The 26,962-nt window shown below is 34.0% G+C and overlaps 1 protein-coding gene across 8 annotated transcripts in view; it reads right to left on the bottom strand.

The window, feature by feature from the left end:
• Nucleotides 1–26,962, bottom strand: part of Dmd (dystrophin) — a 2,621,826-nt gene that overhangs the window by 1,240,373 nt on the left and 1,354,491 nt on the right. For all 8 annotated transcript variants that reach the window (XM_029534042.1, XM_029534043.1, XM_029534037.1 and 5 more), the window contains exons 27-29: nucleotides 23,415–23,597; nucleotides 13,725–13,859; nucleotides 10,557–10,706 (exon numbers count right to left, since the gene is read on the bottom strand). In XM_029534042.1, the coding sequence (XP_029389902.1) occupies nucleotides 10,557–10,706; nucleotides 13,725–13,859; nucleotides 23,415–23,597 (468 nt within the window). The remainder of the gene's footprint in view (nucleotides 1–10,556; nucleotides 10,707–13,724; nucleotides 13,860–23,414; nucleotides 23,598–26,962) is intronic.

The following is a 26,962-nucleotide window of genomic DNA, read 5'->3' as shown; positions in this document are numbered from 1 at the left end:
AGACCTGGGAGACCGCTTCTGGGTAGACNCCAAGCCTTAGTACTGCTCTCGGGCGCACTCCCCTCCTCGGGTGAGGAAAGGCGCTGGATGCCAGGCGGACACCCCTCCTCTGTCGGGGAGGAAAGGTGTTGGGTGTTGGGTCGGCCTGCGGACAGCCCTTCATCCTCTAGTTTTTGATGGAATATTCTACACGTTATTTTCAAATCATATCATAATATTTTAAAGATTATTTTACTTATTTTATATATGTGAGTATGCTGTAGCTCTCTGCAGACAAACATCGAATCCCATTACAGAAGGTTGTGAGCTACCATGTGGTTGCTGGGATTTGAACTCCGGACCTCTGGAAGAGCAGTCAGTGCTGGTAACCAATGAGCAATCTCTCCAGGAGCCCTGCATAATGTAAATTTTAAGCTGGATAATATAGATTAATTCTGGTATTTTTTATGTGTTTTGTTGCATTTTATTTATGCGGATTCATGATGGCTTTATTTTATTTGTGCATGCTTAATTTGATGTCAAATATGGCCAAAAATATTTGTGGGGAGGATATTTTTCCTGATAAAGTATTTGGATTTGCTTCTAATTAGTACTAGTAGTCTGCAGTTAATTTAATTTATTCATTTGTTTGGATATTCCTTGGCCCTAGTTTCATTCAAAATAACTGTTAAGCTTCCCTTACAGCTTGAGTCTGACACTTAGATTTACTTACTACCAATTGTCTTGATTCATGAAAAAAAAGGGGGGTTCCTAGATTTAACAGAGTAATACAAGTATTAGTGCTCATAAGTAGATTACCTGCCCTGCCCATAAATTCTTACTTCTACATCTCTTCTAGTGAGGATGTATCAATGTATATCTGTTAGACATTTTCCTTTGTCATAGAACATAAGGTATTTTTGGAGATGTAGCCTGCCTCTCTTTAGCAATGCAGGTTAACATCCTTTCTGCATATTAAGATTATCAAATCTATTTTAGAAAAATAGTTTGCAATTACATTTGACTCTATGTATAAGTAATAGCAAAAGAACAGATATAAATTGTGGCTCTCTGAATAATAAGCATAAACATTACTATTATTATCGTTTAACATTTTTAAAAATAACAAAATCACAAAGCATATTCTTTTTGGGGGGCAAAGACTTTGAACAAAATTAAACCATGTAATTGATTGACACAAAGCCAATTCTTTTCAGTGTGCCTTGATTCAATACTTACCATTGTGGTCTATTTATCCTAAGCAAGATGTAACACTGAGTGAACAATTTGTCATAATTACCGAGAACAATTAAAGGATCTCTGCAGCTATCTATCATGACAGTTAATACTAAAGCAGAATTAACCAGTTCAGATGTTGTTTTTTCTTTGTTACTCTGACTCTCCTTTTGTGTAAGGTATTTATATACAGGGAATACAGGATGGATTAGTCAGTGTGTAAAGGAAGTTGCTATGTAGAGCTAATAACATGAGCTTGATCTACAGAACCCATCTAAATAAATGTAGAATAAGGAAACCACTCCACAAAATTGTTGTGCGATTTCTACTTGCATGTTGTAGCATGCACACTCATACACACGTGCACACACACACACAATATAGATATACACATGGAAAAAATAAACAAATACATAAATAAATAAATTTATAGACATATATGTAAAAATACATTTTTAATAAAGATAAAACAACACTAATCTCATGAGAAATTATATACATATTGGACTTCTAAATGGTTACAATATTTAATATTCTAAAATATATGCTATTAGTTAATTATTCCTAAAATTTGTATAGTTATATATTTATCACACATAGTGATATATTTCATAAAGTTATTTCAATGTAAGAATATTGTTTATATTGGATAAATTCAACATTCTTCCTTCTGTTTCTTATTTCTTACATCCTTTAATTCCTTCCCCCACTTCCATTCAGTCTTAATACTTTTTTTTTAAAGATTCACTTATTTTATGAATGTGAGTACACTGTCACTTTCTTCAGACACACCAGAAGAGAGCATCGGATCCCATTACAGATGGTCATGATCCATCATGTGGTTGCTGGGATTGAACTCAGGACCTCTGGAAGAGCAGTCAACACTCCCAACTCCTGAGTCATCCATCTTTCCAACCCCCATTTTAAATACTTTTAAACTCATGATCCAAGTTTGTTTTTAAGTTGAAAAATCAGAGAGAAGTTGTGTCCCCACACTAATATATTCACCTGAGCATTTGGGGGTAAAATGCAGGAGGATTATAATTTTGGCCCCAGAATGAGCTATATCAAAGTAAAAAAAAAATGATGGGGAAATTGTTTATTCCTAACAGAGACTTGCTGCTGTATCTACAACATGACTCTCATAACTATCATTATGCAGATGCTCAAGTCCATTATATGAAATGAAGAGTTTGCATATAATATATACATCTCCTTATTTTGTATTTACAATTTTCTCTAGATTCCTTGTGGTGCTCATTATAAATATTAAGAAATATGTGATATATTGTGCTGTTTAGGGAATAATGTTAAGAAAAATAGTCTGTATATGATCAATGTAAGTGACTATGTTCTATACAGTTCCTGGCAGTAGTGAGTTGACTCTCTCTATAGAAAGTCAGAAAGTATACATGGACCATAATAGTCATTTTATTATAGCTTTTCCTCAGTACAAACCAAGGATGATAGAGGCTTTGGGTAATATAATGAAATGTTCATGTACCTTGTTTCCAGGTACAAAGACAAGGCTCACAAGCCTCTAACCAATTTACAGTTCTTGTTTCTCATTTCATTTGTATAAAATTGATATATAAATGGTTTCACACAAAAAGGCAATTTGAGAACAGAAAGAGAACACAGTATCACTTCTTTGGAACAGTACTGAGTCCTGGATAACCAATATACTATCACTACTATTATTAAGCATTTTGTTGTATACTAAAACATTTTAACATTTGGTCAATTACGGAGAGAATAAAGCCATTATAATATTCTCAAATTATGTGATTTGTATGGCATTTGAAGTTGTTTTCTGGTTTGTTAATCATCCTCCAAATAGTTTCTATGACTAGAAAATATAGTATATGAAGAGTGGATGATGCCTTTAAAATGACTGAAATAATTTATTTTTTATTTGAATATGATTTCACATTCTGAAATTAGGAATGGGATCTAGCACATCTCTTTTAAATATTCATAGGCAATAAAATCCTTAGCTGTATGACTGATTTTACAGGCAATTGAATGTTACCTAATCTCTGCATAATTGCATCTGTAAGAAGCATTAGGTAGGCAATAAAAACCCTTTCAAACCTCTGACATAAGCATTTAATTGAGAAGAAAATGGGGTAAAGCTCACTTTTAGATGAAATAGTAGTTATTTTATAAAGGAAAAAATATTTTTTTCTGTAGCCAGGAAATAACAAAATATGATGACTTGAAAACAAAGTTATACTTCTTGACCATAATTATTTTCTTTCTCTTGACCATCACATAACATAACCTGACTAGATAGCCAGTGAAATAACCAAAGTAATAATACTATTGACATTATTAGACATTTTTCAATTATCTAAGAAATTCCAGCAACTATCTAATTTATACTCTTGAATCTTGGTTTCTAACCATCACCTGGTCAAAGAAAAAAAAAATCAAGAGTCTGAGAGGTGCCAAAGCCAACATGTCAGCAACAAGATCTCTAACATAGAGCTTCAGTGAAAATTTTAAAATGGGAGTAGGAAAGATTACAACAGCCTGAGGACCAGACTTCCTGTAGCTCGATAGTGTTACTTAATCAAGTCAGGGAACACACACCCACCAAATCTCAACTATATGGTTATCTGACCAGCACAATTAGGAGATATGGCATGCAAATAATGACATGGAAAATGCAGCATGGTACCACTTAAGATAAAGAGAATAGCTGATGAGTGCCTGCTAAAAGGGGGCAAATTAATGTTCTACATGGATGACATCCTGCAAAGGATATCCAGAACAATGTGTTAGCCTATGACAAATGTATATACAATACTAAATGGACTCAATAGTTTTTACACATATATGTATATAATATATATGCATATGTACATATGTATAAATATTGGTAATATTAAAATGATAATTTGTAAATAATTTTAGACAGAACACAGGAAGAATTTCAGTGGAAAGGAAGGAGTGGCAGTGATATGGACACAATATTTCATGAATGAAGTTTTTATATTAAACATTAAACAATACATTTATATTCACAACAGATTTTAAATACCAGCACAATAAATTTAAAGGGTATTATCTCAGAGAGAATATAGTTTTCAACAAAGTGCAAAATTGTGTTTTCAAATGCTAAATCTCTACAAGGATATATATATATATATATATATATATATATATATATATATATATATCACATAGTAAACATTAGCGTTAGTTTCAAGTTTGTTTGTTTTTTTGTTTGTTTGTTTTCTCAAGACAGGGATTCTCTGTGTAGTCCTGGCTGTCCTGGAACTCACTCTGTAGACCAGGCTGGCCGCAAACTCAGAATTTCACCTGTCTCTGCCTCCCAAATCCTGGGATTAAAGGTGTGCACCACCACTGCTCGGCTAGTTTCTAGTTTATTTCAAATGTATATTTAGTATTCTTATAACATTCTGTTTACTGAATTACTGAGGCAAACTTGGAAAATACTTAATGGTAAGACTTAGAAAATATATTTTTTACACATTAAAATTCTTGATTGCTTATTGTACTGGCTGGTTTTGTGTGTCAACTTGACACAGGCTGGAGTTATCACAGAGTAAGGAGCCTCAGTTGTGATAGTGCCTCCATGAGAACCAGCTATAAGGCATTTTCTCAATTAGTGATCAAAGGAGGAGGGCACATTGTGAATGGTGCCATCCCTGGGCTGGTAGTCTTGGGTTCTATAAGAGAGCAGGCTGAGCAAGCCAGGTGAAGCAAGCCAGTAAAGAACATCCCTCCATGGTCTCTGCATCAGCTCCTGCTTCCGGACCTGCTTGGGTTCCAGTCCTGACTTCCTTTGATGGTCAACAGCAATGTGGAAAGTGTAAGCTGAATAAATCCTTTCCTCCCCAACTTGCTTCTTGGTCATGAAGTTTGTGTAAGAATAGAAACCATGACTAAGACATTTATTAAATAGCTTTCTGACTCAGTGCTTATCCTTTAACACTTTTGCAACAATTTCCTACTCCTTAATAAGGAGTGCATGTGCAGTTCTGTTCAATTTGCATTGAATTATTAAAAGGATGCAGGTTTTGCTGCATTTAACATTGGAATATATTTTTGTATGCTTTTCTTTATGCTATACTTATACATATTTTCACTTGTCCATTTATTAGAAGACACATAGTCTGGCATTCAATCCAGGAAAAAATTAAGAAAACTACATGTCACTTATTAAGTATATGCTATGATCTTGGCTCCTTACCCAGTAATCTTGTCACAATAATGATTTGGGATTATATTAATTATCACACATGAGGACATGGAAAACTTAAAATGTTACCCAGGGTCATATATTCAATGAACTAGACATTTTCTAAGTTAGAGACTTGTCTGTTACTGCAACGAAAGAAAAACACAATGACCCAACAGTGACTTATGCAACCTAGCCTTAAGTTTCAAAGCTTCACAAAATGGTTTCTCAGAGCTTCCCACCCTCTCAGGTTCTTATTGTAGGTCTCCATTGTTGCAGGCACCTTTTCTATTTTTCACAGTGTAAAGTGGGCCTTCACTTAACAGTATTAAACTCCTTAATACTTGTAGGTAGTCTCTCTTACAGTACATTTTTGAATGTAACACTATAGGCTTCCTAGTATAATTTTCCTCTCTAAACTATACATTTTGACTTTCTGTCCCACCTGTTCACTTTTACTGATACCTGAATAGGCACTATCAATAGCAACATACCAAAGATTCAATATTATGTTGCTGTCAAATTTTCTCTACCAAACAATTTGTCCAATTATTATTTTTTTTTTGAGACAGGGTTTCTTTGTGTAGGCCTGGCTGTCCTAGAACTCACTCTGTAGACCAGGCTGGCCTCGAACTCAGAAGTCCGCCTGCCTCTGCCTCCTGAGTGCTGGGATTAAAGGCGTGCGCCACCACGCCCGGCCCAATTAATTTTTAATTAAGTCAGAAACAAATGCTTAGGTCAAGGGCAGAAGGCAGCAAGAGTTTTTATCATAATACCATATGAATTATCTCTAGCACAGATGCCAATATTGCTCATCTCGGGAAAACTCTTCCAGGATCCTACTAGAAATTCTTCTTACAAAATTCAACTATTTTTCTAATCCAAAGTCCTAAATCTTTCACATTCCTCAAAAAAAACCACTTTGGTCTTCCTTCTTGGTCTTCATGTGGTCTGTGAGTTGCAGGGAACTGAGGGAAGCCTCTAGCACATGCCAGGAAAGCAAGAGGCTACCAGGATCCAATTGGGACGACATTAGCTGAAATACTCAACAAAGGGGAGAAAGTACCAATAGCGACCATATCCAGAGGTTATGCATGGTCCCTTGTTGAGGCATGGGGGTCACCCACCCATCTCAAAAATATTAACACAGAATTTGTTCCTGTCTAAAGGAAATGCAGGGACAAAGAGTGGAGCAGAGACTGAAGGAAAGGCCATCCAGAGATCACCCTACCTGGGAATCCTTCCCATTCGAAGACACCAAACCCAGGCACTTGCAGATGCCAAGAAGTGCTTGCTGAAAGGAACCTGGTATGGCTGTCCTGTGACAGGCTCTGCCGGAGCCTGACCAATACAAATGCAGATGCTCACAGCCAACCATTGGACTGAACACTGAGACCCCAATGAAGGAGTTAGGGGAATGACTGAAGGAGCTGAAAGGGTTTGGAACTCCATAGGAATAACAACAATAGTAACTAATCAGATCCCCCCACACACACAACCAGAGCTCCCAGCAACTAAACCACCAACCAAAGAGTGTACATGGAAGGACCCATGGCTCCAGCTGCATATGCAGCAGACGATTGCCTTATGTGGCATCAATGTGAGGGGAGGCCCTTAGTCTTGTGGAGACTTGATGCCCCAATTTAGGAGAATATTAGAGCAGTGAGGCAGGAGTGGGTGGGTGGTGAGGAAGCTCCCTCACAGAAGCATGGGATAGGGTATTTGTGGAGGGGAAACTGGGAAGGGGATAACATTTGAAATATATATATAAATAAAATAACCAATAAAAAGAAATACCCCAAAAGAACCCAGGTTATTTAACAGTAGGGTGTACCTAATGACCACCATTTATATATGGTACTGGAATGTACCCTGTATGCTGCAAGAGGCAACAGTTAAACACCAGCACAGCTCTAAACACTTCCATCTGCATACAATGTAACCTGCCTGCAAGGTACCCTGTTGCCATAGTAGCACAAAAGTTGCATGATTGGATTTAAGGCTCAATGCATGAGTCAGAACTCTTGCTTGACTCTGCTCAGGTAGCTAAGACTTAGTGCTAGGTAGACCTTGGACCAAGAGGGAAACGAAATACTATTGTTCTGCTAAAGGAATATACCTGTAAAACAACTGCTAACAATATTCTGCTGTACTCATAGATCAGTGCATTGCTCAACCATCATTACAGATGCTTCCTCCTGCAGCAACTGAGAAAAAAAATACAAAAACCCACAGCCAGACATTACATAGTGAGTGAGAGGCCCTGAAACAATCCTAAATGGGATAACTTGATCAAATGGTATTCCAGAATAGGAGGCAGACAGATTGTAAGAGCCAGTGTAAACAGAACAAACCATGAAAACCAAGCCATCTAGACACCACAGGAATGTTACCCATGTGAACTCATAGAAAGTATGATAATATGCACGGAGCTTGTCAAGGTGTAAGTCAGATGAGGTCTCAGGGCTGACAGGGGAAATGAACACAAGCCTCCATCCTTAATCTAGAAGTTATCTCCAATTGATAACTGCTTGCAAATGAAAAAATAATTTTATCAAACTCTCATTGGGTCTCACTGAGTATACAAACAAGACTCAAGAGCAGGTTCCATATTTAGCAGTAGGATGGACAAAACAGAGCAAAACTGACTCACTATTATTATTAGTGGAGTTTTTTGTTTGTTTACTTTACAGGTCTTCACTTACTAAAAAAAATCATGTACTAACAAATCAGTGCACTTTATAGAAAGTGCAGATTATATTATTATCACAGATATGATATAACCATAAATAAATGTCTGGGATCAAAGAAGAGTTTTGGACCTTGAGGCTACTGAATGCACAAATATAATACAAACACTTGGTGAGATAGAAGTCTACTCCCCAAAACAGAATGAACGGAAATTGAACAGTTGCTGAAGGTTAAGAATAGTGTATTTTAAGTTCACTCAAGACTTGAACTATTTATCTTAAAACATAATTTCTTACATTCTATTAATATCCAAATATTATTAAATTCCATAACAAAATCAAATAATTAACCAGTTTCAATTTATACCTAGAAATATCTAATTTTATTTACATTAAATAGAGTAAATTCAACATTGAAGGGGGAAATACTGTAAAAACACTCCCCTGTCCAGTGTGTAAAAATCTATGCTTTTATGGGTAAACTAAAGATGAAAACAAGAAATATTCCTACATTAGAATTTCCTTTCATTATATAAATACATAAACAACCCTCTATATTTTCCTTCCCATGCCTTATATGATATCTTCTTGGATCTTGTACACATTATGGAAGTGATGGATTTTTAGTAAAGTAAAATTCATGTAGTAAGAGCAATAGGGAATTTTACATGTAAACCAAAATTTATCACAGTATCTCAGAAGTAGAAATACTCAGGCGATTGATAATAAACTAAGTATCATTATACAAGGTTTCTTCCTAAAATTTTATAAATCTATTTTTTAGGAAGACTATGAGGAATATTACCTGAGTAGGAGATATACATTATTTTGTTCATGTTTGTAAGGTAAATCATGCCATATATGTGAATCCTCATATATATATATATATATATATATATATATATATATATATATATATGTGTGTGTGTGTGTGTGTGTGTGTGTGTGTGTGTGTGTGTGTATGTTAATTTGAGTAAGAATAGCCCCATAGGCTTATATATTTGAATGCTTGGCTCAGAGGGAATGGAATAATTATACAATGGGGCTTGATTGGAGTAGGTATAGTTTTGTCGGAGGATATATGTCACTGAGGTAGGGCTTTGTCGATTTCAGAAGCCCAAACCAAACTGAGTGGCTTTCTCTCTTCCTGCTTTCTATGGATCCAGATGCAGGACTCTCAACATACTTCCTTAGAACTATACCTGCCTGCATGCCACTGTGCTTCCTGTCATGATGACAATGGACTAAACCTTTCAACTTTAAGCCAACACCAATTAAATGGTTTCCTATTTAAAAGCTGACATTGTCATGATTTACCTTCACAAGAGAATATTGACTAAGATATATAGTAACAATTTAAATCAATTGGAATATATAATTTTGAACATACTGATTGAAATGTATATATTATTAGCAAATTATTTATGACCCAATCATTGTGAGGAAATAATTATATGGGAGAGAATCTGAAAGGTAAAATAGAAAAGGGTGAGAGGGAAGAAAGAGAAAGAAAGTTACATTTACATACACATTATTTTATGGGAGGAAAATCAACCATATTACTCTAAGATACAATATCAGTATTATATAAGCTGGATAACTTTATGTCAACTTGACACAATCTAGAGTCATTTGAGAAGAGGTAAACTTAATTTAAAATTGCCTCAAAAATATCAGGCTATAGGCAAGCATGTAGGGCATATTTTAAATTAGTGATTGATGTGGGAGTTTCCAACACATTGAAGGTAGTGTTGTCCCTTTGCTTGTAGTAGTGGGTTCTGCAAGAAACCAGACTGAGCAAGCCATGATAATCAAGCCAATAAGCAGCACTTTTCCATGGCCTGTGCATCAGCTCCTGCCTACACGTTCCTATCAGTAATAGGATACTCCTACTCCTTCCCTCAGTAATAGACTATCACCTGGAAGTGTAACTTGAAATAAGCTATTTCCTCCCCCAAATCGACTTGGTCACAATGTTTCATCATAGCAATGGGAACACCAAAAGAATATATTAAATATTAGTTTATAGGTATGATCATGGTATTTTTTCTTGATATGTATCAGCTTCCTGTTAAACATTATACTTCCTGTTAAAAACCATGTATTAAGCCAGGCGTGGTGGCACACGCCTTTAATCTCAGCACTCAGGAGGCAGAGGCAGGTGGATTTCTGAGTTCGAGGTCAGCCTGGTCTACAAAGTGAGTTCCAGGACAGTCAGAGCTATACAGAGAAACTCTGTCTTGAAAAAACCAAAACAAACAAACAAACAAAAAATAAGTATTTCTAAGAGGAATGACATGCACATCAAAAAAATTCACTCACTGCTGTAAAATCTGAGGCTAAACTGAGCCAAAATCATTTTTTCATTTTACTGCAAAAGACTGTGTCGCTCATACATTTATAAAATACAGATTAAAGAGATTCCCCACTTATCGTCATACCTCTTCATGTAGTTCCCTCCAACGAGAATTAAATGTCTCAAGCTCCTCATTTATCAGTTCATCCATGACTCCTCCATCTGTAAGAGTCTGTGCCAATAGACGAATCTGATTTGGGTTCTCCTCTGAATGATGCATCAGATTTTCAAGAGACTGAAAAACATTCCCAACAATTAATGTATCACGCCTTTGTCTAAATACATCGAATGTATACACAGTGCTCAGTATTTTCTTGTTTACGTACAATTTAGCCAAAAGCAACATAAACCAAAATTTAATCTGGATAATAAAACTCAAAGGATCATTATTGCTTAAAAATTCAAGAACTTTTTTTTTTCACTGAGTTATCTCTGCATTTTGGACTATACTTTGAAATAATGGCTTATCATTTTCTCAGTGAGAAGCTCCTCTTTATTTTTTTTTTTAATTGTTAGTGTCATGAAGGTAAAGTAATTCTGAAAATATGTGTATTAGAAACTCATAAGTCCCATTCTTTTAAAGGAAACTCCTTTACTCTTTACATGTTTTCACATAGATACAGTGTAGTCCTAGATGTATTAGGACTGAAAGTTGATAGAAATGACCATAAGTTCCTTTATGCTCAAGAAGGGACAGATGACAAGAATATCACCTAGTGATTTATTTAATAGTTGGATCATTGTCATATATGGGTAATTTCCTTTGAGGTGTGTGTGTGTGTGTGTGTGTGTGTATCTGTGTGCATGTGTGTGTGTGTGTTGAGAAAATGGTTTCTTTTGTTTTTGAGTTGTGAAGTTAATCGATTTCTATCTTTATATAATTTATAGCCTTATAATCCTTAATGGAAAAATATTCAGATTTTTTAGATAGATTGTACAAAGAAAATATTCTCAATGTCAATTTTTGGCATTCTAGGTAATAAAAAATTCAGTATCATTTCACTAGATCTCACAACTATGTAAATGGTATATATAGGCTTCAACAATTCTTTTACTAGGTTGTTGTTTCCAAAAACATGAAACTGTCCTAAGAGATGTCTTTGTGTCTTACTTGTGTGTCTATTACTTTTCAAAAACTGAAAACTTCAATGTATTTGGCTCTTAAAATTTTAATAAACAATAATATAGTTATTTCCCAGTTACATTTTTTTAAAAAAATATGCTTTTGACATCTAAAATCCGTAAGAAAAACTCATCACAGCTTTAATAAAAAATGTTAGTATTGATTCTTCTTATAACATATACAATTCACTATATGTTGCATATATTTCATATTTAAAATTTTTCATAGAGTAGTATTTCTCTTTGTTTCCTAATGATGTGCATAACCTGTTAATTAAATAATAGGTCAACTTGTTAAACAAAGGTAAACAGATTACTTTTTCTCTTAAAGATGATCTTGAAGGAGTTGGGGTAGTTGGGAAAATATGATAAAATGTAATATAAAAATACAAGTAAAAGAAAGAAAGAAAAATTAAGAATTTATGAAAATATTTAAAAGCAAGGAAAGTTAGAAGTGCTATGGCTTTCCTATTCTTATGAAATACAAGTATACCCTTTTACTATTTAAATGCCATAAGAATAAGCAGTACCAACCTCACCAAACAATACATTTATATGTAATAGTGAATAGGAAGGCAAATAGTAATAATGAGGACTTCCTATTGCTTTATTAATATTTTCCTTTGATGTCTCATCAATCTCCACTGACTGGACTATATTTTATTAGCATGAATAATTATACAAACAATGTTATGACTAAAACATTTTCCACATGCATCTAATGCATTTTGATTATGTTTACATCACCTGTGTTCCCCACATAACAGCTGCTACTTTTCTCTTTCCTAAAAATTCCCCTTCCATTTTCATGTTTTGTTGGGTTATTTTTCTTCAGCTTTCACATGTGAGAGGCAGACAAACGACATGGACATGCTACTTCTTTTTCAAAGTATTACTTAAAATGTGGCATCAGGATAATGTACTTTGTATCTTGTTTATGCAAAAGCATAATAAAACTTACATATGAGTATTTAAAAGGTACATTTATATATATAATGTACATTAAAGTCTTTAAATTCTTATTAAAATTTTTTTAAATAATTTTTTTTCTTTTTAAACTTTTTTTATTATTATTTTCTTTATTTACATTTCAAATGCTATCCCGAAAGTTCCCTAAACCCATCCCCACCCCTGCTCCCCTACCCACCCACTCCCACTACTTGGCCCAGGCCTTCCCTTGTGCTGGGTCATATAAAGTTTACAAGACCAAGGGGCCTCTATTCCCAATGATGGCCAATTAGGCCATCTTCTGCTACATATGCAGCTAGAGACACAAGCTCTGGGGATACTGGTTAGTTCATATTATTGTTCCACCTACAGGGTTGCAGCCCCCTTCAGCTCCTTGGGTACTTTCTCTAGCTCCTCCATTGGGGGCCCTGTGTTCCATCCAATAGCTGGCTGTGAGCATCCACTTCAGTTTTTTGCCAGGCACTGGCATAGCCTCACAAGAGGCCACTATATCAGGGTCCCTTCAGCAGAATCTTGCTGGCATGTGCATTAGTATCTAGGTTTGGTGGCTGATGATGGAATGGATTCCTGGATGGGGTAGTCTCTAGATAGTCCATCCCTTCATCTTAGCTCTAAATTTTGTCTCTGTACCTATATCCTTTCATGAGTCTTTTGTTCCTTATTCTGAGGAGGAATGAAGTATCCACACAATGGCCATCCTTCTTAGTTTTCTTCTGTTTTGCATAATGTATCTTCGGTATTCTAAGTTTCTGGGCTAATATCTGCTTATCAGTGAGTGCATATCTAGTGACTTCTTTAGTTTGATAAATATATAGCTTTAAAAGTAGAAAAACTGCATTAGCAAACTGTACATCTGTACTCAAAAAGATTTTGTATTAAGCTGTCTTTAGAAGTTTGTAGTAGATTTAAGCAAGTAAGTACATAGAAATTAGAAAGATAGTAAAAGGAAAAATCTCCAAGATGAGAAGATAAGACATTCCCCTTAAGTCCTTGGACCTTGAAGGATTCTAGAGGGAACAAAGGATTTATCCAAAATGTCAGGAGTGAAGAATGGCTAGTAGCCACACTCTCTTCTTTGTGTTTTAAAATAGTATAATCTCATTGGAGCTAAATCTTTTCAATGCTGCATACAGCAAACCATTTAGATGAATTAACAACTTACTTCTAGCACTTCAGTGATTTCCTCAGCTCCTGCAGGAACATTTTCCATAGTTTTAAGTTTCAATTCGACTTCATTGAGCCACTTGTTTGCTTTCTCTAAGTATGACAATAACTCATGCCAACATGCCCAAACTTCCTAAGAAAGAAATGAATATTGCAGATTAAATATTTCCTTATAAAAGTAAACAGAGGTACTCCATATTATAATTTTAAAACTTCTAAAAATGGAAGATTGAATTTTCTGCATTTCCCTTTTACTTTGCAATAGATGATTTAAAATGCAACTAGGTACTTTGTGTATCTAATACCTCAGTAATTATAAGTCATTAAGGAAAGAGTTTATTACATGAATAAATTCAAGATCCAGTGATTTGCCTTTTAAAATTAGACATTCACTGACACTACAGTCTTAAAAATAGATATATCCAAATGTATGATAGGATGCATGCATATGCCCAAGTTCCTCAAACCCCAACAATTACACTGTTTTGTTACTTATAAATTCACCCAAAATGAATAGTTTTATATTTAAAATTAGAATGTGTATTTAATTATTTGTCTTTCAGTGTTAAACATATTTAGGATTTTTTATATTAATGACAAAAACATTTTATGAAAAAAATTCTTCAAAGATTTTACGTCAGTGACTATGTTTGTTTATATAATAATAGACATTGAATTTAATTCAACCATGTTCAGTTCTATTTTGTAGCTAATATTCATATTCACATACACACATATATATCATATTTTTAATTATGTCCTTGGGCCATATCACCACAAGTACAAATACTATATCAAGTATATGGTTATGTCTAGGTGATTTTTGATACACAATGTAAAATTTTAAAATTAGCTTCTTAAGGAAAACTTTCAAATTCCTAAAGATAATCTAGAAGAGGATTATTCTGACCTCTTAAGTATGGGGACACACTGAAAGAAAAATAAATTACCCAAAACTGACCTATGAAAATGAATGAACATATTTGATCACATTTAAACAATTTTTATCGTTTACTAAAATAGCTCCAAAATTTATATAAAAATATGGTTTTGTCCATTTAAATATAACATTTGTTAATACTTAAATAAAATATTCAATTTTTTAACAAGTATGTAGATGAACACATAATAAAGTGGACACATGAAAATAAAGCCTATCATAGCCATAAAATTAAAAAAGAAGATAAAAAGAGAAGAAAGAAATATGGGTCTGGACAAATAGCACTGTGTTTAAGAGTACATACTGTTCTTAAATAGGATCTGTGTTCTGTCCCCAGCAGCCATATTGGGTGATTCATAACAACCTATAACTCCAGTTCCAGTAGATGCATTTCAGATTTTGGTTTTCAGAAGCACATGCATTTATGTGGCACAGACAAATGAAAATAACTAAACAATAAAATAAATTTTATATAAAATTACATATACCAATATATTTGTACTCATTAAATGCCAAGGGAATAAATTAGGGTAAAATTGAGAAGAGTGACATGACATTAGCTCATACAAATGAAATAAATCAAAAATTTATATGTATTGCTAGGAATATGTATATTATGTCAAATACTTGTCATTCCTGTTGATGTGGGGATTCACACTTAGTATCTCTATAGCTCTGCTTTGTAGTATTTATCTTAGCAAATGTCATTAACAACCTTAACCATTTAAGAGTGGGTAACATTAATTTTCTTATAAAAACATATGGATACCTAATATCATAGAAGTTTCCTAATATAGACACATATGTAAATGAAATTTAAATGACATTGCCATATGATAGGGAATATAATACCCTGACGTGACATCACATGCTACCAAGTAAACAACCTAGGTTGAGTTGTTGGCCAAACATTTCCCATAGAGCACCTCAAATACTCCTGGCTATTGTCAGTGCTCTTGGTTACCTTTCACAGCTTGGTGGTGAGACCCTATTGCTGAATATACTGCAAGTATATGGCATAGAATATGGAGAATCTAGCAGGTATTCAACTAGTTGCTTCATAGCTACTAGCTAGCACTATTTTGCTAATAGCAATATAAAGACTTTTGATTATATTACCATAACAATTATTCATATTATGTACAAGATTATAAATTAGCATTAGATCCATTAAGTATATTAAAAACAATGATACTATCTCATAGTACATCATCCTGAGAGCACCATCAATAGCAAGGCTAAAGAAAGCATTTATTTTAAGGGACACTAAATGATTATCAAATACCTGTTGTTTCCGCCATATTTACAGTCTTTAAAAATAATGAAGAATATTCTATACTTAACACATCATTTAACGTTAATGCTTAACACATCATTTTAACTACCTGTAATCCTATCAGCTTACTAGAATTTATTAATTTTATACAGTATATTCCAAATAGAAAATTAAGTATTTTTCTTTACAATGATTATATAAACCTTAAATAATTCCAATCTCCTGATGATCTATAGCCTCTTTTCCTTCTGGTCAAACATCCCAATAGGGAAATATAAGTATCATCTTTAATTCCAGAATACATTACAGATTTAAAGTAAAGGGGATGCCAGTGGTAATAAGTCATATCAACTTTGGTGCAAATTGAGGTAGTGAAGTATCATAATGATTTAACTCTCAGGATGGATGGCTTCTTCTTTCATAAATGCATCTTGAACAGCACAGCCACATAGGATCAATGTAGCAGTTTACAGGTAAGTTTTTCAAAATAAAATAAACTCTTGAGTTCTAAATTGAAATGAAAATATATTTAGAGTAACTTGTTAACTTTAACAGTTTGGAACACAAAGTGCATTGAAATCAAAGAATTTAAAGTGGCTTTCAAGTAAAATCCCTGAAAAGGCAAACTCTTCAAAATAATAGCTGGAACTGGTGATCACTCTCATACTGTTTTAGTCTGGTTGAAATTTCAGGTTGATCTCAAGTTCGGTCGGTCACTAGTCTGCCTTTCCCTCAGACTCGCCTCCATTTTTCAGAGTATTTCTTAGACTTTTTGACTCTGGGATGGCAATCCCATCATTCCACTTGATGCCCTGTCTTTCTACTGGAGATGGACTCTACAAGTTGCCTCACCCCACTGTAGGGCATTTCATCTAAGGTCCCTCCCTTTGAGTTCTGAGAATCTCTCACCTCCCAGGTCTCTGGTATATTCTAGAAGTTCCCCCAACTCCCGAGGAGGTTGTATATTTCTATTCATTCTGCTGGCCCTTATGACTTCTCTTCTGTCTCCTCCTCCCCAACCCCATATACAAGCAGCTGACTGAGAACCTGGGGACACCTACTGTTGAATTTGGGAAAGGCTGGAAGAAGCTGAGGAGAAGGGCAATGGCAATAGGAAGATCAGCAGTCTCAACTAACCCAGGACCCCAAGATCTCACATGTACTGAGCCACCAACAAGACAGCACACACCAGCTGGTCCAAGGCTGTTGACACATATATAGCAGAGGATGGCCTGATCTCACCTCAGTGGGAGAAGATGCACCTAACCGATTCTCTAGAAACTTGAGGACCTGGGAGCTGGGGACATCTTGGAAACAGAGGGGAGGAGGAATAGAATGAGGGACTGTGAGAGGGGGAACAGGATGGGGGCAATGGCTGGACTGCAAAAATATAAAAAGAATGAAATAAAATAAACAAGAAGTTGTAACAAATATTTAAATTCATATCTTATGATAAAAATATACTAGGAAGTTTGAGGTAGTAAAAAAAAATAAACAATTTTAAATTTTGTGTTTAGTTTGGCTATGTATATTTCCTTACTAGTTGAGTTTGTTAACTAGTTTTCATACTTAAGAAATACAAGGGTTAAATTTCAATATTCTATATAATTAAGGGCACAACTTTCACAAGCTATGAGAATGTCTCATGAAGATACTATTTGACTATAAAGAAGACAGTTCTACTCAGAAAGTTGTTTTTCACTTGGAGAACAACAAACAAGACTGAGAATTCCTTTGTCTGCATATTCATTTTATTTTCTTTTTGTTGTTTTTACAATGCTAAAACCTGAACACATAGCCTCCTGCATATATTGTAACTACATTCCCACTGTGGGAAATTCCTACCTCTCCATAGGGAGAGACGATTTGTGTTGGAGTGCACATAGAAGGGGTGCTATGGAAACCTAGTACAGTGGAAACTTCCTGGTACCTATGAAGATGATCTAGAGAGGACTCCAAAAATGGAAAATGAGCCTGAATAAACCATCTTCTGTGGGAAGCCACATAAAGCCATTACAAGATGGTGCTGGCTACCATTGGCCACTGCCCTTGTATTTCTGGTAAACCACCAATGTGCCCAGGTGCAAATGGGTTTCATGCCAAGTCTTTGCCTGCCCCGGGGCGTAACAGTGAGATCATGAGTAAGCAACCAATTAGACGTGGACAAGCAGCCTTGGGGACTATATAGGGAGTTGCTCGTGGGGCCTCGTGGTCTTCCTCTTCAAGATGCAATAAATGCTGTGCTGCAGAAGGATCCTGGTGTCCGCGTGCGTTCTTGCTGGCGAGAAGATAGTGCGGGACAATCTTCTTTAAACAGGCAAGGCATCTACAGATGGTACTGGGACAACAGCCCAGTCATAAAAACCATTAACTTACAAATAATGTTGCTGCAATATGTACTGTGGCAATGGTAGTTCAGAAATTATGGGAGTGGCCAGTTGATGACTGGTCTAACTTGAGGCCCATATCACAAGAGGTAGTCTACATCTCGTACTTATTATAGGGTTAGAAATCAGAGATTAGATAGTCCAGAGACCTAGAGTAGAACTAAACATGACTTAACAACCACAAAATGTCAATGAAATGATTCCTAATGATAATCTGCAATGCACATAGACTGGTATGTAGCCCAATTGTCATCAGAGAGGTTTCATGTAGCAACTGATGGAAACAGATGCAGAAATCTACAGTCAAACATTAGGCAGAGCTTGAGGAAGACTGTAGAAGATGGGGAGGAAATATTATAGGAGCCAGCATTATCAAGCACATCATAACAAAATGGACCACAGAATCAATTAAGAAGGGCTCATAAAGGCTCTCAAGACTGAACTGATTATCAGGGATTCTGGATAGGTCTGTGCTGGGCCCTCTGCATATTTTATAGTTGTGTAGATTGGTGTTCTTGTTGGACTCCTAACAGTGGGAGTGGGGATATCTCTGACTCTTTTGCCTGTTCTTGGGACCCCTTTCCTCATACTTGGTTGTCCTGTACAGCCATGATATGATGGTTTGTGTGTAGTCTTATTGCATCTTGTTATTCTATGTTTGGTTGATATTACAGGGATGCCTGCTCTTTTTAAAAATGGGAACAAAGGAGAAGTCCATGGAAAGGGATGGGAGGTGGGGTGAGGAGGGGAGAAGATGAGGGAAGGGAGGCTGTTTTAAGGATACAGTGTATGAGAGAAGAATAAATAACAATAAAATTTAAAAGGAACACAATCTGTTTACTAAGTAGGCATGTTCAGACATAGTTAGAGGCTTTCTTTTCTAGTTCAGAGGAAACAAGAGCAACCTGTTGGAATTTGACAATCCATAAAGGGAATGAAGTCTTAATTCCCCAGAGCAAATAAGTTAAATAAGATAAGTAAGTAATGTTTGGGGACTATCAAAATATTGGGCAAAGAAATGTATCTTTTGAGGGAACATGTTTTAAAGGTGTGAGAATCATACAAAAATTGTGTTAAACTCAATATTTCAAGGCACCATGAATACCTGAAGATGCTTTCAGTTTAGGGGATTAACAATTCATACGAATAAAGGCAACCAATGTTTCTAATAAAGCACATAGAATCTATGGAGAAAAAGACAGATAAGTCAGCATAATTTAGAAAGTGACAACAGAATAATTATAAACATATCTTGGCATTAAAAAGATATTTATGACCATTTAAGCAAATAATATGAATATGAAGGGAGTTTCTCCTCCTTGTAATAACACTGAAAGTTTGACACTCAGAACCTATGAGACAGGAGGTGCTTTTTTAAATAAAAATTCTTATTCTTACTATAATATTGATGAATTACAAATATTAAATTATTTAATATTTTAAATGTATAAATTATTGTATTGAGGTTTAAATGACTAGGAAGCACTTAAAGAAATGTTCAAAGTCCTTAGTGATTAGGGAAATGCAAATCAAAATGATACTGAGATTCCACCAATCACAATGGCTAAGATTAAAAAATCAAGTGACAGCACATGTTTGCAAGGATGTAGAGAACCCTCCATTTTTGGTGGTATTGCAAACTGGTACAACTACTCTAAAAATCAATCTGGAGGTTCCTAAGAAAATTGGAAATAGATCTATCTGAAGACCTAGATATACCGCTCCTGGACATATACCCAGAAGATACTCCAACATTTAATAAGGACACATGATACACTGGAAACAACCCAGATGTCCCACAACAGAAGAATGGATACAGAAAATGTGGTCCGTTTACAAAATGAGATACTACTAGGCTATTAAGAATCAGGACATCATGAGTTTTGCAGGCAAATGTATGGAACTAGAAAATATCCTGAGTGAGGTAACTCAGACCCAAAAGAACATGCATGGTATGTACTCACTAGTAAGTAGATATTAGCAAAAAATTATAATCTTCTAAGAGCTAAGAATGAATAAAGAATTGGAATAAAAATATTTAAAACTATAGACAAATATAAAAATATCACTATAACATAGCCCAAAACTAGACAGCTAATAGAATTTGGAATGGTTGGTTTACTCATTTGGAAACTAAAATTTGTAAACTCTTATAATCAGTGAGGTGAGAATCAAACAGATGGTAAATGTTTCAATTGTCTTAATTAGGAGCTATTATGCAAAACAGAAACTTATGATAAAGTATCAGATTTATAGAATATAAACCTCTCAATAATGTGAAATGCATTAATTGAAAAACACAAACACCATACATGCAATTATAAATATGCATACATATGATTAGATTTAAGGTACAAGCAGATTAAAACTTAAAAACTAAATCATAGACTTCTGAAATTATTCTAAATTGGACATACAGTGGTAACAATACAGAAATGATCGTATAAAATTTAAGAAACAGATTATAAAACAGAAGTTATTCACTGATATTACAGAAAAATGCTCTTAAGAAGAATGTTAGATCAGAGAATAGATAATACTCATAATGATAATTGAGGGCCATTATAAAAAGAAACAATATATAAGTTCATCAGTTCTCATTAACTTCTTAGATGACAAAGTAAAACACAAATATACACCCACATAAAATAAAACAAAATTATAGAACATGGCATACAAAGAAAAAATTAAAAGGCAGCAGACAAAAGAATAATGTGACTACAGTTTGACAGTAGACTTCTTAACAGCTTAAAAATTCAAAAGACAAGGGAATAATATTTTCAGTTTTAGAAAAATAAGACTGTCTACATAATTATATGTTCAACTGCCTATTATTCAATAGAAGAAAAAGACATTTCAATCATGTAAAATGTGAAAGAACTTGCAACTACATTCAATATGAGAGCCAGTAAGAAAATGAACACAAAAGAGAATGGTAATGACAAAACCAGTCACAGAAATGAGAAGAATAGTATTGCAAATTCTAAATGAGTATTATGCAAAGTAATAAATATGATAGTATTTACTAATTGCAGAACAGTAAGCTACAGATAGTTAGGGAGGTCTACTTACCATAGATAAAATGAAAGGAAAATTCATACATATATTTTCTTATTATTTTGGCTATATTCTTTCTATATAACTAAAAATATTCATTGTCAATGAACTCCTTTGGAGAAACAACTTAGTATACACTAATTATGCAAAATTATTTATTATACTATTATTCTAATAAATATACATAGCATTAAATGGATTACTGCAGAGTTGTTGTCAATAGATTATTGCAGTCCACAATATTCATCTGGAAATTTTTTTTTTGCAGTTAATAGTAAAAATAGTAAATGGTGATTATCACAGCGACCTACAATTGATCAAGGTATACACAACAAAAGATTGCAGAATGCTCGTATCTCCATAAGGCATCTCTATATTAGATTGACTTCTTTGAAGGCTCAGCTATCATTGAAGAAATGGGACAGAAAGATTTTAAGATCCAGCGACAGTGAATGACTAGAAAGTAACTGTTTTATGAACACACCGAGGTCGTTGCATGGTACTTGAGGAACCATACGAGCCATAGAATAAAATAATAATAATAAATAAATAAATTAAAAAATAATAAAGACCAATCTTAGCCTTTATTTGTGGTCAGAGTGTAGAGATAAGGAAATCTCACCTCTACTTGAGGAGCTTATTGTCAACTTATGCTACTGGAAACAGTCAAGTCAGATTGTTTTATAGTTACAGTCCCTGTGAGGTTACTTATACTCCACTGAATTGACTCCATGGGCTAAAAGAAAGAACAAAAGAAAGAAACAGAGAGAGAGGGGGTAGGAGAGAGAGAGGAAGGAAGGAGAGAGAGAGAGAGAGAGAGAGAGAGAGAGAGAGAGAGAGAGAGAGAATGGGATACTAGTGGAGGTACAAGAAGAAATGGGGGAGAGGGAATGGGCATAGACTTTTTCTAAAATTGTTATATGAATTTTAGCAACCAAAACCCCTCCCAAATATTTTACTCTATATTTTATTTTACCAGTCAGAACTACAATGCTTTCCATATGCCTTCAGATTTCAAAAAGTGTAAAAATTTTATCAAAATTATTATTCCTCAACATTGATAGTGTAACTGAACCCTTTATTTATTGAGCATAGTCACAGAGATAGTTTTATCTGGGAATAGAAAATTAAAGTTCAACTTGTGTCCTGTTTTGGTAATCATACCCATTTCAAAGTTTATATCCTCTTTCCCCTTTGTATTTTCAAAATAAAAATTGCTGCTTATTTTTGATGGAGTGATAACTGTATGCAGTACTTGAATTCTTTACCTATATTCACATAAAAACATTCTATAGAATAAACCAAGTGGATAAAATAAAGCACTATTTGTGAAAATAATAAATAAAAATATCAAAAATGAGCTAGTTAGGCAATATATCCCAAAAAGAAGCATAGAGTATGCTGTGCTGATTAATAAAAGCATCCAAATAAAAATACATTTGTATACAGAATTCTGACATGTCAGAGAATTAAATAAACTTATGTTCATTCAAATATATGTAAAACATATTAACTTATTCAAATCTAGTATTTTTAAATTTTATAACCTAATAAGACCAATAAAATATAATTTTATCTTAGTATTTTAAGACACAGGGTTAATTTATAAACCACAAAATACATACAAAAATATCTTTTATAAAACATATTTTTTTATTTATGCCAATGTGTTCCCCTATATAACACATGTGCAAATGCTCATTGAGGCCTGAAGAGAGCAGCAGATCCCCTGGAACTGGAGTTGCAGGCATTTGTGAATACCCTAAACCAGGTTTTATGAACAGAACACTGGCCCACTGAAAGAACAGAAAGCATTCATAAATTCGTTGCTGTCTCTCTAATAATACAAAATCTATCAGGATCATTCACACACTGAAAATGGGTTTAGGAAAGATAAGAAAGTGCCAAAATTTAAACACATTGTAAGTGTATGGAAAAGGGATTCTAGCTTAAGTGTTTTACATAAAACTTAGACTCTTAATTATTATGATTTTTGACATAGAACTAATAAAAAGTAAAACAACTAACTTCCAAAGTTTTGCATTTTCCATTCAGCCTGGTGCACAGCCATTGGTAGTTGGTGGTCAGAGTTTCAAGTTCCTTTTTTAAGGCCTCTTGTGCTGTTGGTGGAGCATGAGCTATTACACTATTTACAGTCTCAGTAAGGAGTTTCACTTTAGTTTCTTTTTGTAGTGCCTCTTCTTTAGCTCTCTGAAAAGCAAATCATAATCTCTTAAGAGCAACTCATCTTTATCACTTCCAATATTCATTCTAAACTGGCACATCATCTCTTCCTGGTTGAATTCCTATTAATATAGTTCATGAACATAAAACCAACGCTTCTTCCAATTCCTTACCTTCAAATTTATGTATGATTAAAAAGTTGAAAATACAATAAAAATATAATAGATGTTTAATATTCATAGATCACTCAGGGAACTGTACTACACACCTGTTTCCTCTCAACTTTGGAAGTAGATTCAGGAGAAAAAAAATTTCAAGGCTATTCTTGGATATATACTAATTTTGAGGACACCTTAGGAAAAATGAAACTTTGTTTCAAAAATAAGAATGATTTGATAAGTTATCTGTACATGTGTATGTATTTTTCAAATATGTGTATGTATCTATAGAAAGTTCTATCAAACAGTGAAGAAACAACCGTAAGTTTTAATACCATGTTTGAAAATATTCAGACTATAATCAACATCACTTATAAATTATTCAGGTGAATTAGTATTGAATTTAGTGAAGATACAATTTACATTAAAAGATATTTAATATCAAAGATATTAAGGCTATATTTGGGATATTCTGATGTAAGACAATTCTTCCGTAATTGATACCGTAGGAAAAGGCACTAGAAAGGTAAATTATAAAGTCTCGCAGCTATTGCTTCCTTTTTTCTGTGGAAGAAAAATTGCTTCTTAAAACTTAAAAATTGGTGGGCAGTGGTGGCACATGCCTTTAATCCCAGAACTTGGAAGGCAGAGGCAGGTGGATTTCTGAGTTTGAGGCCAGCCTGGTCTACAGAGTGAGTTTTAGGACAACCAGGGCTATACAGAAAAACGCTGTCTTGAAAACAAACAAACAAACAAACACCTTAAAAATTGAACAAGTCCATTTGAAAACATGGAAGATTAATTCAACAATATAACCCAGTAATATTTAGGTAAATATTTTATATGTAAATATTTCATATGTACAAAACATTTTAAAGCACAATCTATCATAGACTACTGAGTCCCCTGTCCTGTTTCTGATGAATGACTGTTAACACTTTTTAAATTATAACTTCAGTCTTGTTTTAATTCTAGACAGATAAGTAACTCTATAGGAGAGTTATCTCTACTCTCTGGCAGTAATATATCTATGCAAAGCCCTCAAGGTTGGTCTTCAGTATCACCTAACACCAATGTTACAGTTGCTTTTGGGTCTTTTTTTTTTTTTTACATTACCCATTATCCACACTGTGTATTTTGCTTATTAAATATAGTTTCATAATCCAAATAACCCTCACAACAAGAAGTAGCCTATGCATAATGTGAAAATACATTTTAGAGCATACACACATGAGAGAGAGAGAGAGAGAGAGAGAGAGAGAGAGAGAGAGAGAGAGAGAGAGAGAATGCACAGGATAGTTGGATAGTTTTGGGAAACCTGCCTCAAAGTTATTGTTTTCATATTTGATGGAATTGGAGGATTGAATACACATAATCTTCTTAAATTGGTTGAAAGTTAATTGGGATGACATTAATTTCTTAGCCTGTTACCAAGTTTTAAAATCAAATTGAGGCAAAATAATGCAGATTCTGGCTAGTAGAATTTGGGACTGCCTATAATGTGAACAGTACAGAATGTGGGCTAGACATGGACAAGAGAGGTACAAAATGGTCTTTCATATATTTATTTTTTAAATATAAATTGGAATTAATTTCATAATGCTATAATGTATGCAATACAATGACAATGACATATAGAAGACACTTAAAATATAAAATCATTGTTTCCATGCATTTTAGTTTAAGTAATTGAAAAATTCAGTTCATTCTTATAGAACATTTTAGCATCATATGAGCTTGAGGTTTGTATCTATATAAATCCTAGTTTGCCTGTAGTAGTCTTCAAAAACCTTCACAATTATTGGCCTATCAGCATCAATGGAACCAAACTTCAAATATATTTTTATTATTTATTAGAAATTCAGAAAGAGTCAAGGAATTTAAATCAATAGTTCTAATCTTATGTATTTTCTTTGTTATAGTTTAAGTAGGCCTGACATCTGAGGTGGGATAAGGAAGAAGTGTTATAGTGTCTCCAAGAAATGCAATTACCCACATAACAAAATCTGTAAATTGAGGCAAGTTTGAACAATGTAGCCTATATTGTTAAATACTATCTTCGTAAAAATGTATATTTTGACTTTTATGAATCTAATTTTATACAAGCTCAGTTGTTTGTATAAAATATTAGTTATATTTTGATTAAATGGTTCTCAAATTACAATTGCCTGTATCCAGTCCATTGTCATTACATGGAAACTTTTTGAAAACTTATTTTAGACATATCCCAAAGGCTCATTGAATTCCAAGTTCTGACACTTGGACACAGTATTACGTATATTATTTATCATTTATTATATATTGCATTAATGTGTATATCCATTTGGATGTCATAAGTCAAGTTATAATAAATGGTCCTCTCTTTCTAGCATTTGGGTTCAAAAGTTGGAATTGAAATCCTCCAGCTTGTCAACAGTCATTTTTCCCACTAAGCAATTTCACCAGCTTCCAAGTAATTTTTTAATACAAATGCTCTGGGTGATCCTAATACCATCTCAAATACCAGTATCAGTGCTTTAGTGACTAAGCAAATATATGTTTGTATAATTTCTTTTTATTACAAATATGTGTTATCCTAAGCTCCAGGATTAAAATTACAACAGTGAAATGTTAATAAAAGAACATCTGCTAAAATGAAATTCAATATTTTTTATTATGAAATTTCAGAATATAATCAATGATAACTTCTAAAAGAGATTTAAAGCATGAGTTATATCATCAAATTCTTCCTTTTTGTTCATGATAGGTGAAATTTTTTGTATACTTGTAACAAAACAAAATAAAATCAGTTACTAAACAATAGTGACCTTTTAATGTCAGAAAAAAATAAACAGAAAGGAGATCTCTGTTTTGCCTCTTAGTGAGAGAGATGTCAAAATAAGTCTGCTAGTATTGGCAACAATAAAAATGAATTTGCTCTTCAAATAAGCACAGCTAGAAGTCTGGAGTAAGCCCTATCATTGTATAGCAGACAGTGAACTGACCTCAAGAAATTCCTTAACTGGCAAGCAGAACCTCAAGAAATTAGATTTTCTTGCCAATTCCCTTAGCTGCTGTTGCCAGAGGCTGCCTGAGCCATTCCCTTTCAATTTTCCAGCATACTGCACCAATTGTGAAGCTAGACCAATTATTTAAACATGCCAATCAAAGTGGACAAACTGATTGGACTGCTCACTTACTTTCAGAATTGTTTTTATAATTTTCAAATTTGAAGCAAACTACTACTCTCCATTG

The sequence above is a fragment of the Mus pahari genome, chromosome X, assembly GCF_900095145.1.
Source record: "Mus pahari chromosome X, PAHARI_EIJ_v1.1, whole genome shotgun sequence".
Classification (NCBI taxonomy): domain Eukaryota; kingdom Metazoa; phylum Chordata; class Mammalia; order Rodentia; family Muridae; genus Mus; species Mus pahari.
Note: the sequence above shows the minus strand (reverse complement) of the source record. Positions and strands in the feature narration are given on the sequence as shown.